We start from the raw sequence: 14258 nt of genomic DNA on the forward strand, positions 1-14258 counted from the left end.
GTTGTACTTTTGTTGCTAAGCGACATCATATAAAAGCCATTGTTGGAAAGTAGTGTTACCAAAAAGCACTAGGAGTGTTTTGTTAAAGATACTAGGACTGTTTTGAAACAGACGCTTAAGATAGAGTGAGGTAAATGATTACAGAACAAAGACTTAACATTATTTAACATATATCTGTCATTTTGCGTGTATTAATTTTGACAAGTTCTTTACAGCTTTTTATGTTTATGAAAAGAACTACTAATTCAAAATAAATTATTAATATATGACCACAGTTTGTGGTTTGTAGTTATTTGTAACAATACTATATACAATCACATCACATGTTTCGTTTCCTATTCAAACACATCTAACTCTCCTAAATCTTATTTTCTGTCATAGCCAGTCCTCATCAGCAGTTATAACTCATGTTATAAATGTAAAACCGAAACGACGGAATGCAAATGAAATAAATATTTTATTTATTTGGAGATAAGTACCCTTAATACTATAGTTATCATTCTATGATAACAGAGTAATATCTTATTGAAATTGCAGTATGAATGGCGAATTTCACAGTAAGATAATTTTTAAGATCTTCAATTCAAGAAAAAGCTTCGCATTCATAAGATTAATGTTCATTTTTTTTGCAAAACTTTATTATTTGAACTATAAGATATTAAAACAAAATATGTTTTTGGTAATTTTAGTGAAATATCTAGCTTGCACACTAAAACAAAGCACAGGACGTAATGGTGAATAAAAACTGTGTCTTCGGTGAAATATTTGACGGAAACCTTATGCTAGAGCTAAAGTAAATATATTTATTAGAAACCTAATAATCCATTTCAGAAAAAATAATATTTTATTAGCTTGGGAATAATGAAGAAGCAATTTCTGAACAAGGAATAATTTTCTTCAAATTAAGTATATGCTAGAGCTAAAGTAAATATGTTTATTAGAAACCTAATAATCCATTTCAGAAAAAATAATGTTTTATTAGCTTGGGAATAATGAAGAAGCAATTTCTGAACAAGGAATAATTTTCTTCAAATTAAGTATCTCTCTAAGTAAAACATGTTTTTAAAAATTGCCGAACTAGGTTTTCAATTATGAAGGATTCAGTAAATGGATACTTAAAGATGAGAACCTTACTCTCTATAAACTAAATAGAATATGGATTATCTTTCTTTATCTTTCTAACTTAAATCTAGTTGTGAAATCTATATGAATAACATTATTTTGGTATTTTAGCTTTAAAATATTCACAGCTTATCTATCATCAAGTATAATATAAAAAATATTACATCAATTATTAAAATATTTGTATTTTTTTGAAATACAAGGATAAAATTAGAGAGACATAAAAATACTATTAATCTACATGGAACATTAAATATATTTAGAATAATTTCACATTTTTCTGTATTTTATACGTCTTTAAAACTACTTTACAAGATTTTTACCAACATTTCTGTCACCGAACATGCTCGCTCTTTCAGACGTGGGGGAGTTATTATGTGACGGTCAATCCCACTACGCGTTGTTAAGAGAATAGCCCAAGGATTGGCAATAGGTAGTGTTGATTAGCTGTCTTCCTTCTAGCTAATCACTGCTAATGTAGGGACGACTGGTGCATATAGCCCTCGAGTAGCTTTGCGCGAATTTTCGAATATACAAAAACAATCATCTTCTTAATTGAATCCTTTTTCAAATATTTATATACAGAATCCGGTATTAAAATAAACTCGGTTTGTATACTGATGCTTGATACACAAGCAATCAACCAGCTGTAATATATTTATTAAGACAAGGAGATACACAACGTTCACTTGCTTCTGTATATATGTTTATTTTTCTTCTATAGTGTACGGGATGTCAGATATAAAAAAAAAAGTTTTAGTTAGCAAAACCATCTCGGAGATGAATGCATTAAAACAGAGTTTTTTCATTAGAATGTACAGAGCGACACCTATAAATCAGCCGTGAAGCATGACGACGATTATTTGTTATATTTTGGTGTACGAAATAAAATAGTAAAAGTTCCACATGAAGACCTTCTTTTTTCTTCTACTGTTAGACTAAAATACTAGTGTTAACAAAAGCTTACCTCTTGAGATTTGCATGGCGAAAGGTGTTTTCTGGAATTTGTTTAATTATATGACTAAATTGGACCAATAGTAGTTATTACAGCTGTGTGTGAAAGATGAAGCCCTCAGTTCTTCTTGATGACATTAATAAGTACTTTGCGGTTTTACGAATTACTTTAACGTAACAATTTTTATTCTAAGGAAAGAAGTGCTTCGACGTGGAACAATTTTTATATAAGAGTAATATTTACTATCATATGATCTACCATTTTGTTCCGTATAACGAGTAATATTTACTATCATATGATCTACCATTTTGTTCCGTATAACGAGTAATATTTACTATCATATGATCTACCATTTTGTTCCGTATAACGAGTAATATTTACTATCATATGATCTACCATTTTGTTCCGTATAACGAGTAATATTTACTATCATATGATCTACCATTTTGTTCCGTATAACGAGTAATATTTACTATCATATGATCTACCATTTTGTTCCGTATAACGAGTAATATTTACTATCATATGATCTACCATTTTGTTCCGTATAACGAGTAATATTTACTATCATATGATCTACCATTTTGTTCCGTATAATAAAACATTCTAGCGCTACACAAGTATCAGATAGGGTAGGAAACACAATTTTGTGAGATACCAGAAGCATTTGATCTTTAAAATATGTACTTGAACTGTTTTTTTAATCATTAGAATTCGTTACACATTATGAACTTCTGTCACTTATATTCTATTTATCTGTCTATCTGCCCCCTCACTAAACCGAGCGCTGATAGCCTATTTTTTTATCTTTGCCCTAAATCGTACATATAATTTATCTATCTTAAGTATTGTGTTTCCTCTTATTCTGATCTGTATAACTTGAAGTCATAACTCTCTCTCGACATTTATACCTGTAAACTATTCCAGCTGTAGAGCCTGGAGATTCTGTTTTTCCAAACGTAGATAAGTTACTACTATGATGTAAATGTCAATGTCTAAAGTATTTCCTTCCAAGTGTTCAAGGTCCACTACTACTGTGATGTAAATGTCAACGTCTAAACGATTTCCTTCCAAGTGTTCAAGGTCCACTGCTACTGTGATGTAAATGTCAACGTCTAAACGATTTCCTTCTAAGTGTTCAAGATCCACAACTCCGTAAAGTAAATGTTATTAGCCTCTAGATGCTTTCTTTCCAATGTCCACGATCCACTGTGACGTAATTGTTAGCCTCTAGATGATTTCCTTCCAACTATATTACATCCACTATTACTTTGATGTAACTATCAGTTTCAACTACAGTCTTTAGGCGCTTTCTTTCTAACTATACCAAACCTACTCTGTTTCAAATCTATTATTGTGATAAATTTAATTATAGTTTTACAATTACTATAGTGACAAGGTATCGTTCTAAAACTCACTATTCCATTATCATACAGGTAAATTTGTGAAGTGCTTAACTAAGATTGGAAAACAAAATTTATTATTTTTTTATTTTTGTGTGTGTAAAGAATCGTTTGGGAAATATATATATATATATGATTTTTCAGCAACTACTTATCAGGTTTTCTTTTAAACAAACTAACTATATATTGTCGAAAAACTGCAGCAGACTAAACTTTCTTATTTTTTCATTACTGCATGTTAAAATGACTTCTGATCCTGGTTTTCTTACACGTGTGTTCAAAAAGTGTTCTAACGAGCTAAACATAGAACACTGACAAACAGAAAGTAGAGTTCACATGCACGTTCAACCATTTGTGCGTGTCAAGAAGCACGATTCCTGAAAACAAGTTAGTTCCGGCTCAAAACATCAGATCGGATGCTCTTCACGTCCATAACGCTTAAGATGAATATGATCACTCAATCCGAACAGATCTTTCAGGAGTTAGAATGCAGTAAACTAGGATAATGTGTTTCATGAGGTATGATTTACTGGAAGTCATTATAAAGAGCAAGATGAACTCGTCATATCAGTTACTACTGTTTCGAGTTTACACTCCGCTAAGTTAGCCATAAAGCAACCTTTGTAATTCAATTTTCCAAATTGTATGTTGAGATACATTTCTCCGGAAATAATAAACGTTAGCTTAACCCGTCAATTGTTCAACACCGTGGATGTAGAAAGTACGATTGTCAAGTAGAAACAATGGATTGAGTTAGGAAACCAATAAAACTTAGCCTCCTCTTAATGCTAATGAAGGTTAGGGGCAAATGTTATTTAAAAAGCAAAACTTGGACATTATAATTAACTCCTCTAACGATGATACGTGTAGAATAACAGCAGTGATGGTTATGACTTCAATGCTATACATTGTTGACAGATATACTATCTTACTGGAAAATTGAGTATGACTTTAATATTATAACTGCCAGTGCTCAACTGTGGCTTGTGGATAAGGATAATAGGGATGACAAATATTGTTTGACAATTATAATTCTATCCGTCCAACTATGGCTCGTGTATAGGGGTAACAGGAGTAGTAAACTTCACTTATAAGATCTGAGCAAGGAAGTCCTTTTTCTCTACAGAGCAATCTCCTCATTGAATATCACAACTAATCAATCATCTGGCTAATTTAATATGGTGCCAGATGCTGAGGTGTTCATTTAATACTCAACACATTTTCAGTGTGGCCTCGTGGTTAGTGCTTTGGACTCTTAGTCGAAAGGTTGGGGGTTTGAGGCTTGTCCACGCTATATCTTTGCATTTTATCCCAATTGCTTCAGTCTACTCAACTGTATAATGGGTACTAAGGGGTAGCTATGGGTTAACCTGCGATATACTGGTATCACATCTAGGGCGGATGCGTCACCCTACTCAGTCGTTTGTAGCACAGGAAACTAGTGATACAACTGTAGCTAGTTAAGCACTAGCTTTATGTGATTTAGATTAACTTATTTCCGTGCTACATCGGTACGGATTGGATGATGTCCGAAAGAAGGTCTCTCACATCAAATCATACCAATCCTTTCTCCACCTGCTCAAGGGTCTCTGATCATTAAGTAAAAACTTAAATGGTTTGGTGTTTACAAACCACTCTAAAGGGTACCAAACTTTTCTCCTCCTGCTCAAATGTCCCTGATCATGGTTTGGTGTTTATAAACCCTTCTACAGGGTCATATCCTGTTAATGCTTGAAATCCCGAGAGTGCTTTTACTACTGCTAGTAATATGTTTTTAGCCACGGCATAGCAGCTCACAGAATGAATCTGACTTCTTTTTTTCAAGTACAAACTTTTAGCTTAGAGCTCCGTTATCTCTTGACCGATTTGAGACATGATTACAGTTTTGAACTCAGGAGGTCAAACCCTTTCGATTGATATGTTTGACTGTGCCCAAGATCTCATAGATTAATTTATTCTAATCCTGCCTAAAAGAATTTCAATTTGAAGGTATTCTGGCGGAGATCCTGATGAATAATAAAATTGAATCGGGTATACGCGCACCCCACGCTTAATATTGCTGGCACACGAAAATATGACTAATAAAAAGAAAAAAAAAGTTTCATAGATTAATTTACTCTAAGCCCACACAACAGAAATTTAAGTGCCGCAGTTATTGAGGATTTCCTCTTGTTGTTGATGAATTGATATTATTAAACTTGGAAAAGCATTCTAGCAACAAGACAATTCCTTTATCACAGAAGGTTCAACAACACAATTATTGTATCACAATAGATTCATTAATAAAATCATTGTATCACAGGAAGTTAAACAATACAATCATTGTATCGCAAAAGGTTCAATAATAAAACACTAATATCACAGAGGGCTCAATAATATAATCCTTGTATCACGGGGGGGGGGGTCAATAACCGAATCTTTGTATCACGAGAGGTTCAACAATAAAAGCAATGCATCAAATGAGGTTCAATAATACAAACTGTGTATCATAGAAGGTTCGACAATACAGGGGGACCTGGTATGGCCTGTTGGTGAGGTGGCTAGATTCACAATCTTCGGGTCACCGAACATGTTCGCCCTTTCAGCCGTGGGAGCGTTATAACGTGACGGTTAATCTCACTATTTGATTAGAGTTGTATCGAAGGGTTTCATGCTAGCTAGGTATGCAGACGTGTAACTATATATCTTAACTTGAATATGTTTTCACGCATTTCATGTGATGTACGCCTGTGTTAAATAATTATATTCTTTTCACCGTATATGATTGCACTATTACCTTTACATCAGTAACATTCACGCACAAAAAATACATGCACGAGTGAACCTTATAGGCTTGATAATCCACAAAATCTGAAGGAAATAGAGTAAAAAGTTCAGCGATAGGTCATGTAAATAAAAATATATTGTATATAACTTCGAAAGAGTGCCGTTTCTCAGGTTTCGTGTGAGCAGCAATGGATGCAGTACAGTTCGGTGTAATTAAGATAATATACCTGTAAAGTGCGTATATTGAAACCATTGGTAACGAAGATTACATTTTAACCATAACGCTTCAATATCTTATTGGCCATTAGTACTTCCATGTCGTTATAGAGAGTAAAATTTGGCTTTATACCACGTTACAACACTTGTTGCAACAAAACCAAATTTTGACGTGGTAAATGGTTTTAGTAACTCCTTTAAAGTCGGTTAATCTACGTTTACGAGTCTTAAACAAGTTGTAATACAATTTCCTCTTGGTTTTTAATCATTAATGAGGTTTATAACTTAGTGTTATATTACAGATAAAACAATGTTTTAACTTGTGAGAAAGATGTAATATATTCTATTAGCAAATGACGACAACGCTTGCAGAATAATTTATGATAATATACAAACTATACACTTTCAATAATTTGTGGTTTACCAATCAGAGGAGTTATGCAGAATAATTTATGATAATATACAAACTATACACCAATCAGAGGAGTTATGTAATTTAAGATAATAACGTATAATTTATTTTTCTATATATATAATCATTAAAGTCAGTACTTATCATTCTTTGTCATTTATATACTAGTAATATAATTTAGCTAATATCATATACCCGAATCGTTGTCTGTTTCTCATGAGAAGTTTTAATGTATAGTGACAGTTAGAGGTATTGTATTCACATTTGCTTATTAGATGTTGTAAGTATGTATAAGTTTGGCTTATAGCTTTCACATGCAGTACTTAAAGACCAAACATTTATGTAGACCTAACCTTGTTTTCCAGCAATATTTAAATTAGAATGTTTAAAAACTTGCGGAAAAGAGTTAATCATTACATAATTAATCATTATAATAGAGCTATGAAGCAAGCTGTGACTGAATAACAGGTTATTAGGTAGTCTATAAGGATCTTAACAAGTCTGTAAAACTAGTTACGGTTCATGTGGTTTAGGCCTAGTTTAAACCTTGATTGAACATAGTATGTTTAGAATATTTCATATAATGTACTAAACCATTAAGTTCTTTTTTCTCTCAATAATCTGTCAGTTCCTAAAACACAATAAACTCTTGAGAAAGCTGTACCATCACGCTATTTAAAAAAGCAAGCAAAACTTTACTGCATAGATCACACATAATCTTGATTATATTTTTTTTTTGCCATTAAATGTATCTAACATTTCCAATCTATTATCCACGTAAAAAAGTTTCTCTATTTTTTGTTATAGAGAAAAGTACTCATCTTTATCATGTTAATTTATTTCGTTTGCATCTAGTTCGTAGAAATGAAGTATAACGTTATATTTTAACTGTCAACTTGATTCTTAATTTCAAAGCACAAGAAAAAAAAACACGATTAACCTCATTGTAAGAAAGGGTCAGGAATTCATCAATACACGTTTAATATCAAGAAAGATTTTAAATGGTTTATTTATAGACAGAAACAAAAGCTATAACTGTAAGCTGAAAATAACGATGAAAAATCCGATCAAATGTCAAATGAAGAAAAATGGCTAAAATATGAATTTCTGGAGGATATTCTTCTTTTGCGTGATAATTGATCAATGCATGAAACCATCCGTGTCATTCAGTCACATGTCAAAATTCTCACGTGTTTATTATGCGAAAAAACGAGGAAACACGTGGTACTTGTAACAGCGAAATTCTAGTTTTATGTATATGTGTCAAATATTTCGATGTAATAAACTGTTCCAAATTTTGACCTGAAGTAATAGACAATATATATATAAAATAAAAAGTTTAAATTAACATGATTATTCAGAGACTCTCTTTTACTTTCCTTGAGGGCACATCGTCCTTGATCAGTTCTTTCAGAAAGAATGTATAAAATTCATCACTAAAAAGGCACTAGAGCTAAAACAAAACAGTTCAATTGGTTTGAAAAAACAACAACTAAGACATCCCTTCATATATTTATTTTTTGACTCTCCAGGTAGTTTCGCGGTAAGTCAGTGGGCTTACAATGGTAAAATTCGAGTTTCGATACTCGCAATGATCAAGGTACATTGTGCAACTATTCATTACAACAAACAAACATTTATTGGGCGTATGCAGCTTGTTCATTAGGCTTAAGAAAGCTATAAGGCATCATTAATATTCCTGTTTTTCTTCATTTGAATATTTTCATTAGGTAATATTTTTTCAGACCTCCTTAAGCGGTTCTTAATTACTGTAAGCTGTGAAATGCATTAATTTACATTTTTCCTGTGAATATATGTATATATATAGATATAAGAATGTCTAAATAATTTTTCAATAGCCCTTACACATTGTAAGTAATTGTACATCTAAATCTAATACCGTCTTTACAGTCATACAAACAGTTTAGGTATAAACTTAAATTTGACTCTCAATGTTTTACGAATTTCTTACTTTTCAGTTGAAATTTAAAATTAATGCATTTAGTTTTATGTTTTCTATTATTTCATCTCGAATAGCACCATACTCATCTAACAAATTTAACCACTTTAAAAACGAAAAGCAATTAAGTGTTATCATGTACCGAAGGAGCGAACAAAATTAACTAATGAACTTAGAAGTAATATAACACGCATTCAGAATATTGTATGTTGTGTTCCATGGCTATGTTTCGTGTTATGAGTCGAACTTGTATGTTAACAAAGTTCCTCAGTTTGGATGATTTCTTAATAGTGATGCTTGTCCTGTACTTTTAATATCTTTTGAAATTCATCAGCTGGTTCATTTCACCAGGAACCAGACTAGGTCAGGCTTCCGAATGCTTTGTTTACTGGAAAGACTCTTCGACTGGCGACACCTGGGGGCTCAACTTCACATCACCGGTTGACGCCAAACAGTTCAGAGAATGTTGCGTGAGTCATGACTTTAGTAGTTATTCTATAAGTGTAACAGTGACCCTCAACAAGCTGTGTCAGATTATCACGAATTACTCGTTCTGATAACATGTAAAATCTCCTAGTTCTTCACCATAAATATCAATACAATACGTGAAGATATGACGCCGTGCTAAACTTTATGAATGTAATCTTGAAAAGAACTAGTGGGCCAAACAAGTTTTCATATTAGTAGCTAAACAGAATGTCAAAGGGGGCTCATTCTCTTACAAAGTTTATACCTATAAAAAACGCTACAAAAATCTGTCCACACCATTTTAAGTACCAATAATATATCTTATATACATATTGCGAACCGTGATGTCTGTCCGAGCGTTCGTCTGTCTCCCGTTTGAAAAGCTGCGCACGCAGGCAAAGCTCAACATTCACTTTTGAAATGACGGGAGAACAGGCATGAATAATGTTGCTGCCAAATTTTATTTCGCAAACAGGATATTCTACACTAAATTGTTAGGAATTAATCACACTATCACTCACATTTCAAAATACGAGGTAACATAAGGAATAAAAATGTAGCCTTACCGTATATTGTTGAGCAGCTCTTAGCATGACTGAAATGTTCAACAATTACTTTTCGCGGTGGGCAGTATAAGGTAACTGAGAGCTGTGGCTCTGAGTGAAACCAAGAGTGCAACATAATTAACCTTTTTTAAGGTCCATGAAATAATTTAAATTGATAGATTAACTTAAACTTTTCCCGTCACTGGGGATGGGTACTTTTGCATATTACACATATATTTGTGCATGTATGTATATATATATACACATATGTATAAAAACTCTACAGGCAATCAGACCAAAACCTTCGCACATAAAATAGAAAAAATGAAACTAAAGTACAAACTACAACGTAGAATTGTAACATTTATCTTTGTAGCATATGTATCTCCAGAAATTGAGCTCACACAGCAGTAGGGATACACTTGTCTACCAAATTTAACTTCTGTTAGCAAGTCTCACATTGGAAATAAAATTAGGAAAAAATATTTTGAGCAATTTTTTTCATATTTTTGTTATAAGCTTTTTAACTCTATAATATGAACACAAAATTTCTTATCAGTAGTTTAAAATGGCTGTTTTAACGTTTGAATGATTGCGATAGAATGTTGAATTTCACTCTTCATTATTAAAATAATAATGTTTACATTTTTATTATAGGCCGTTTAACTTTATTCCTGGACACAAGTTATTAGCTTAAAATGTTCAGCACCTATATCTGTCAATAATATTTCTACTTCTTTCATAAGTTGGGGGTACGTGTCCCCAGTGCCTCCCCGGTTTCGCCATCTGTGCTGTGTATCGCTACCGCTGTGTGGACCCTAACTCTTGAAATGCTAAGGAAAAACTTTGCTTTCTAACTTTGTAATTTAGCATTATTTCTCTGTCCTATATGTGTGGTGCTTATTGTTTTTGTCCTAGATTTATGTAATGTGTTTCATATTATCATAATTTTAAGGTAGAGAAATGTTGTTATGTTAAAGTTTCTTTTATTTAGATGTTAAAATGAATATAACTGTTGTGTAATCTTTATGTATATATGTATATTAGGTCTAGCGTCTCAGAACCTCGTATAATGTTAACTGAAGAAGGATTACCTATATATATAGAGAGAAAAAAGTATACCAAACAATGTTCTTTTGAACGTCACTCATGAATACAGCCATCTTCTCTTCACTAAAAATATGGATTGGCTCACATGCCCAGTAAATATTGGAGAATTTGAAACTAAAATTCGTATAATCTTGAGCCGTAAAACAGAAACTATGTAATGTATTAACGTCACTGGCTTAAAAAAAGGCGTATATAGAAATGTTAGGCCACTTAACTATACGTCAGTCTTTGTTATCTAACAAAATAAACTTATTTTATTCCGACGATTGCTTAATCGTATGGAAATGTATTTGAATTTACATAATTTTTTGTGATGGATTGAGGCATGGTAGGTTTTACCAAAGGTTTCTCTGTATGACTAAACTTGATTAATGCGTACTTTATTAGCTCTAGATAAATCTTTTTTTTTTGCAGTCAAGGGTCTAATCTTGTAAAGATTTATTCTGTGTCAAATTCTTTCTTTTTTTTCAGTCACCCTCTTTCAAATTTGCTCGAAAAGCTTCTTCTTCATATTCGTTGAAGTTAGAACCTCCGAAGGTAAGAAGCGTATTATACTTAGAAGATCTAAATATCTGGAAATAAACTGGTATAAGCGTTGGTATTTTTATTTTACGTCAAGATGTAGAACATGCTTTAACGTGTAAGTTCCATTCGTTTTCATTAAATTACGCAGTTAAACAATGAGGAAATTTCATATTTATTGCCCAAGCTTTTTATTATACAGGGGCAAAGAGAAAAAAGATGGGAACTTACTTGTCATAAAATTCGAAATGAAATAAGAGAATGATAATATACATATACTATATTTATATATTTATCCATAAAATTCCCATATCTAGTGTCACCCTTTGAGTTACATTATAAGACCAATCACCTGGCCTGAGAACATTCTCTACACCATTACACCTTCTCCAGGAATTTGCACTGTAAAAAAAAAAAAAAAAAGATACACGCAATCCATCAGACCGTATCACACACACTTCAAACCAATCTCTATCCAGGTGGCGATCTAAATACCACCAAAATAAAACTTTCATTTTTGCATCAGGGAATGATACAGTGGGAAACAATTAAATCATGACCAGTGTTAAACAATGGGAACATTTTGACGTCTGTTTATGCACCTTACAAGCCTGTTCAATCGTCTATTCCTCTTGTCTCTCATCAGCGGTTGATGACCACAGTTTTTCCAATTGAGTAGAATGTGTTACCATTTCATTACCACTGTTGTGAGATTTTAATGGTACGTGTCTTTGAACAGCTAATCAAACAAACGGTCTTAGATAGAATATGCCTCTAATAGCTTGCCACCCAAGATCGTGGCTCTTCACTATGGTGAGAGATCAAAGCAAGAAAAACGTGACGTCATTATATCACTGCCTTCATAGGGCCCAAGCAGTCGCTTGATACATCAAATAATCAGTCTTTTTTGTATGTGCAAATAAATTAAGCGCCCCACAATTATACAGGGGGGCCTAATAGTAAGTTACTGTAGAAATTACATACATTAACATGTGTTCATATTTTCAAACTTTTTCTAAGCACAACACGTCTTTAAATATGAATATCTAACTAATCACAGTACCAGCAGTGAGGTACATTTAAGGGAACTATAATACAGAGTCTCTGGTGTCAACCAAACTTGTTTTAATATGTATACATTAGTAGATTATAATAATCCGAATTTTGTATATTGGTCCTTTTTAATAAATAAACGTTTCCTTCCCCCACACCTTAATCACAAAATGTTAATTAAAAATATGTTTTTTTTCCTTCTAAGCAAGACGCATTAAAATATGTATTGTTTCAATTGTCCAGTAGAACAATAAATTGCTTTTTTTTGTTTCTCCAACATCTGTTTCGTACGCATATATACACCCGGTAAATGTGAAAAACTCCATAGTCTATAATACACTAACAACAACATCACATGCGTCTTAACAAATCTTCAAAATATTTTTGAATCACTGAATTAATTGCTTATTTTTTATCTACTAATTCCTAATTATGGACATTACTGGAACTAATTAAGGATATATACACACAAGAGTCACAAACAATGAGCTATTGGAATTAAATAGTCAGTTTATAATTATGGACATTACTGGAACTAATTAAGGATATATACACACAAGAGTCACATACAATGAAATACGATTCCAAATGTACTGTTCTACTCCCCACAATCCGGTCAAGTTGTTTGATTGCTTATCAGTTTCCATATAAGGTCATATAGTCTAATTAATATTCATATTGGGTCTTTGTGCAAGCCAACTCTAGGGTTGTGAGGTGTTGCATTGTACTTTTTTTGCTACCAGGTATCGTTTCACCACATTTGCTGCAAGTTTTGGGCTACTGTCTTAATGCAAGATTAATCACTGTCCAACGGGTCTTGTTAACAGTCATGACACCGTAATTTTTGTATAAATCCCCAAAAACATTGACTGAGATACAGTCTACACTTATATTGGTCCCCCAGCATGCTTCGCTGTAGATGTGGAACGCTGACCGTGATATTGTTCTCCTCAATGCAGTCGGAAAAACTATCGTTGATTGTTGCCTCACGATTTTAATTTGTCTTTAAAGAGCAACTTCTTCCACTTTTTTCATCCCACTGCTTGGAAAATAATGCAAATGTCAGCCTTTTGGTTTGGTTATTTGTCTTAAGCAGTAGATTTTTGAGCAGTTACATATCCATTGAAGCCAATTTGTGCAAGTTTTATGATCGTTCTGAAGGTAACATTCACACCTGTAATTACAACCAGGTCAATGGCCAGATCGCTACTGGTCTGTTGTGTAACACTTAAAGAACATACCCAGAGTTATTTCAAATATCACTTTCGAAGAGTTTGGTCTTTCTATCTAATTTCATCTACCTTCTTTTGAGTTTTCATACACCTTCTACTGAAACTTGAAATTTCGTCTTAATCAGTTACGTGGAGTAACCTCACCATTCAAAGTTTAAAAAATTATCCGCAAGAAGGCACTGCACACGTATAACCAATAAATTTGGCTCTTGAAGCATAACTAGTTACCGAAGGTTGTTATTATAAATAATGTAAAAACACTTGAGTTTTCCACTAGGTATCTTCGGGAACAGAAAATGGATATGTCATTGTATATGAAAAGAAGCGTACCAAATTCACACAATCACTTTAATTGGATATGTCATTGTATATGAAAAGAAGCGTACCAAATTCACACAATCACTTTAAATAGATATGTCACTGTATATGAAAAGAAGCGTACCAAATTCACACAATCACTTTAACTGGATATTTCATTGTATATGAAAAGAAGT

General features: G+C 32.7%; 1 protein-coding gene across 1 annotated transcript in view; it reads left to right on the forward strand.

Annotated features, from left to right (window-relative positions):
* LOC106472053 overlaps window positions 1-14258 on the forward strand; it is a gene marked incomplete at its 3' end in the record, with an annotated part of 35303 nt that overhangs the window by 14937 nt on the left and 6108 nt on the right. Inside the window, exons 3-4 of the mRNA XM_013932683.1 lie at window positions 9186-9304; window positions 11429-11503. Coding sequence (XP_013788137.1) covers window positions 9186-9304; window positions 11429-11503 — 194 coding nt within the window. The remainder of the gene's footprint in view (window positions 1-9185; window positions 9305-11428; window positions 11504-14258) is intronic.

This window comes from Limulus polyphemus, unplaced genomic scaffold, assembly GCF_000517525.1.
Source record: "Limulus polyphemus unplaced genomic scaffold, Limulus_polyphemus-2.1.2 Scaffold5049, whole genome shotgun sequence".
Classification (NCBI taxonomy): domain Eukaryota; kingdom Metazoa; phylum Arthropoda; class Merostomata; order Xiphosura; family Limulidae; genus Limulus; species Limulus polyphemus.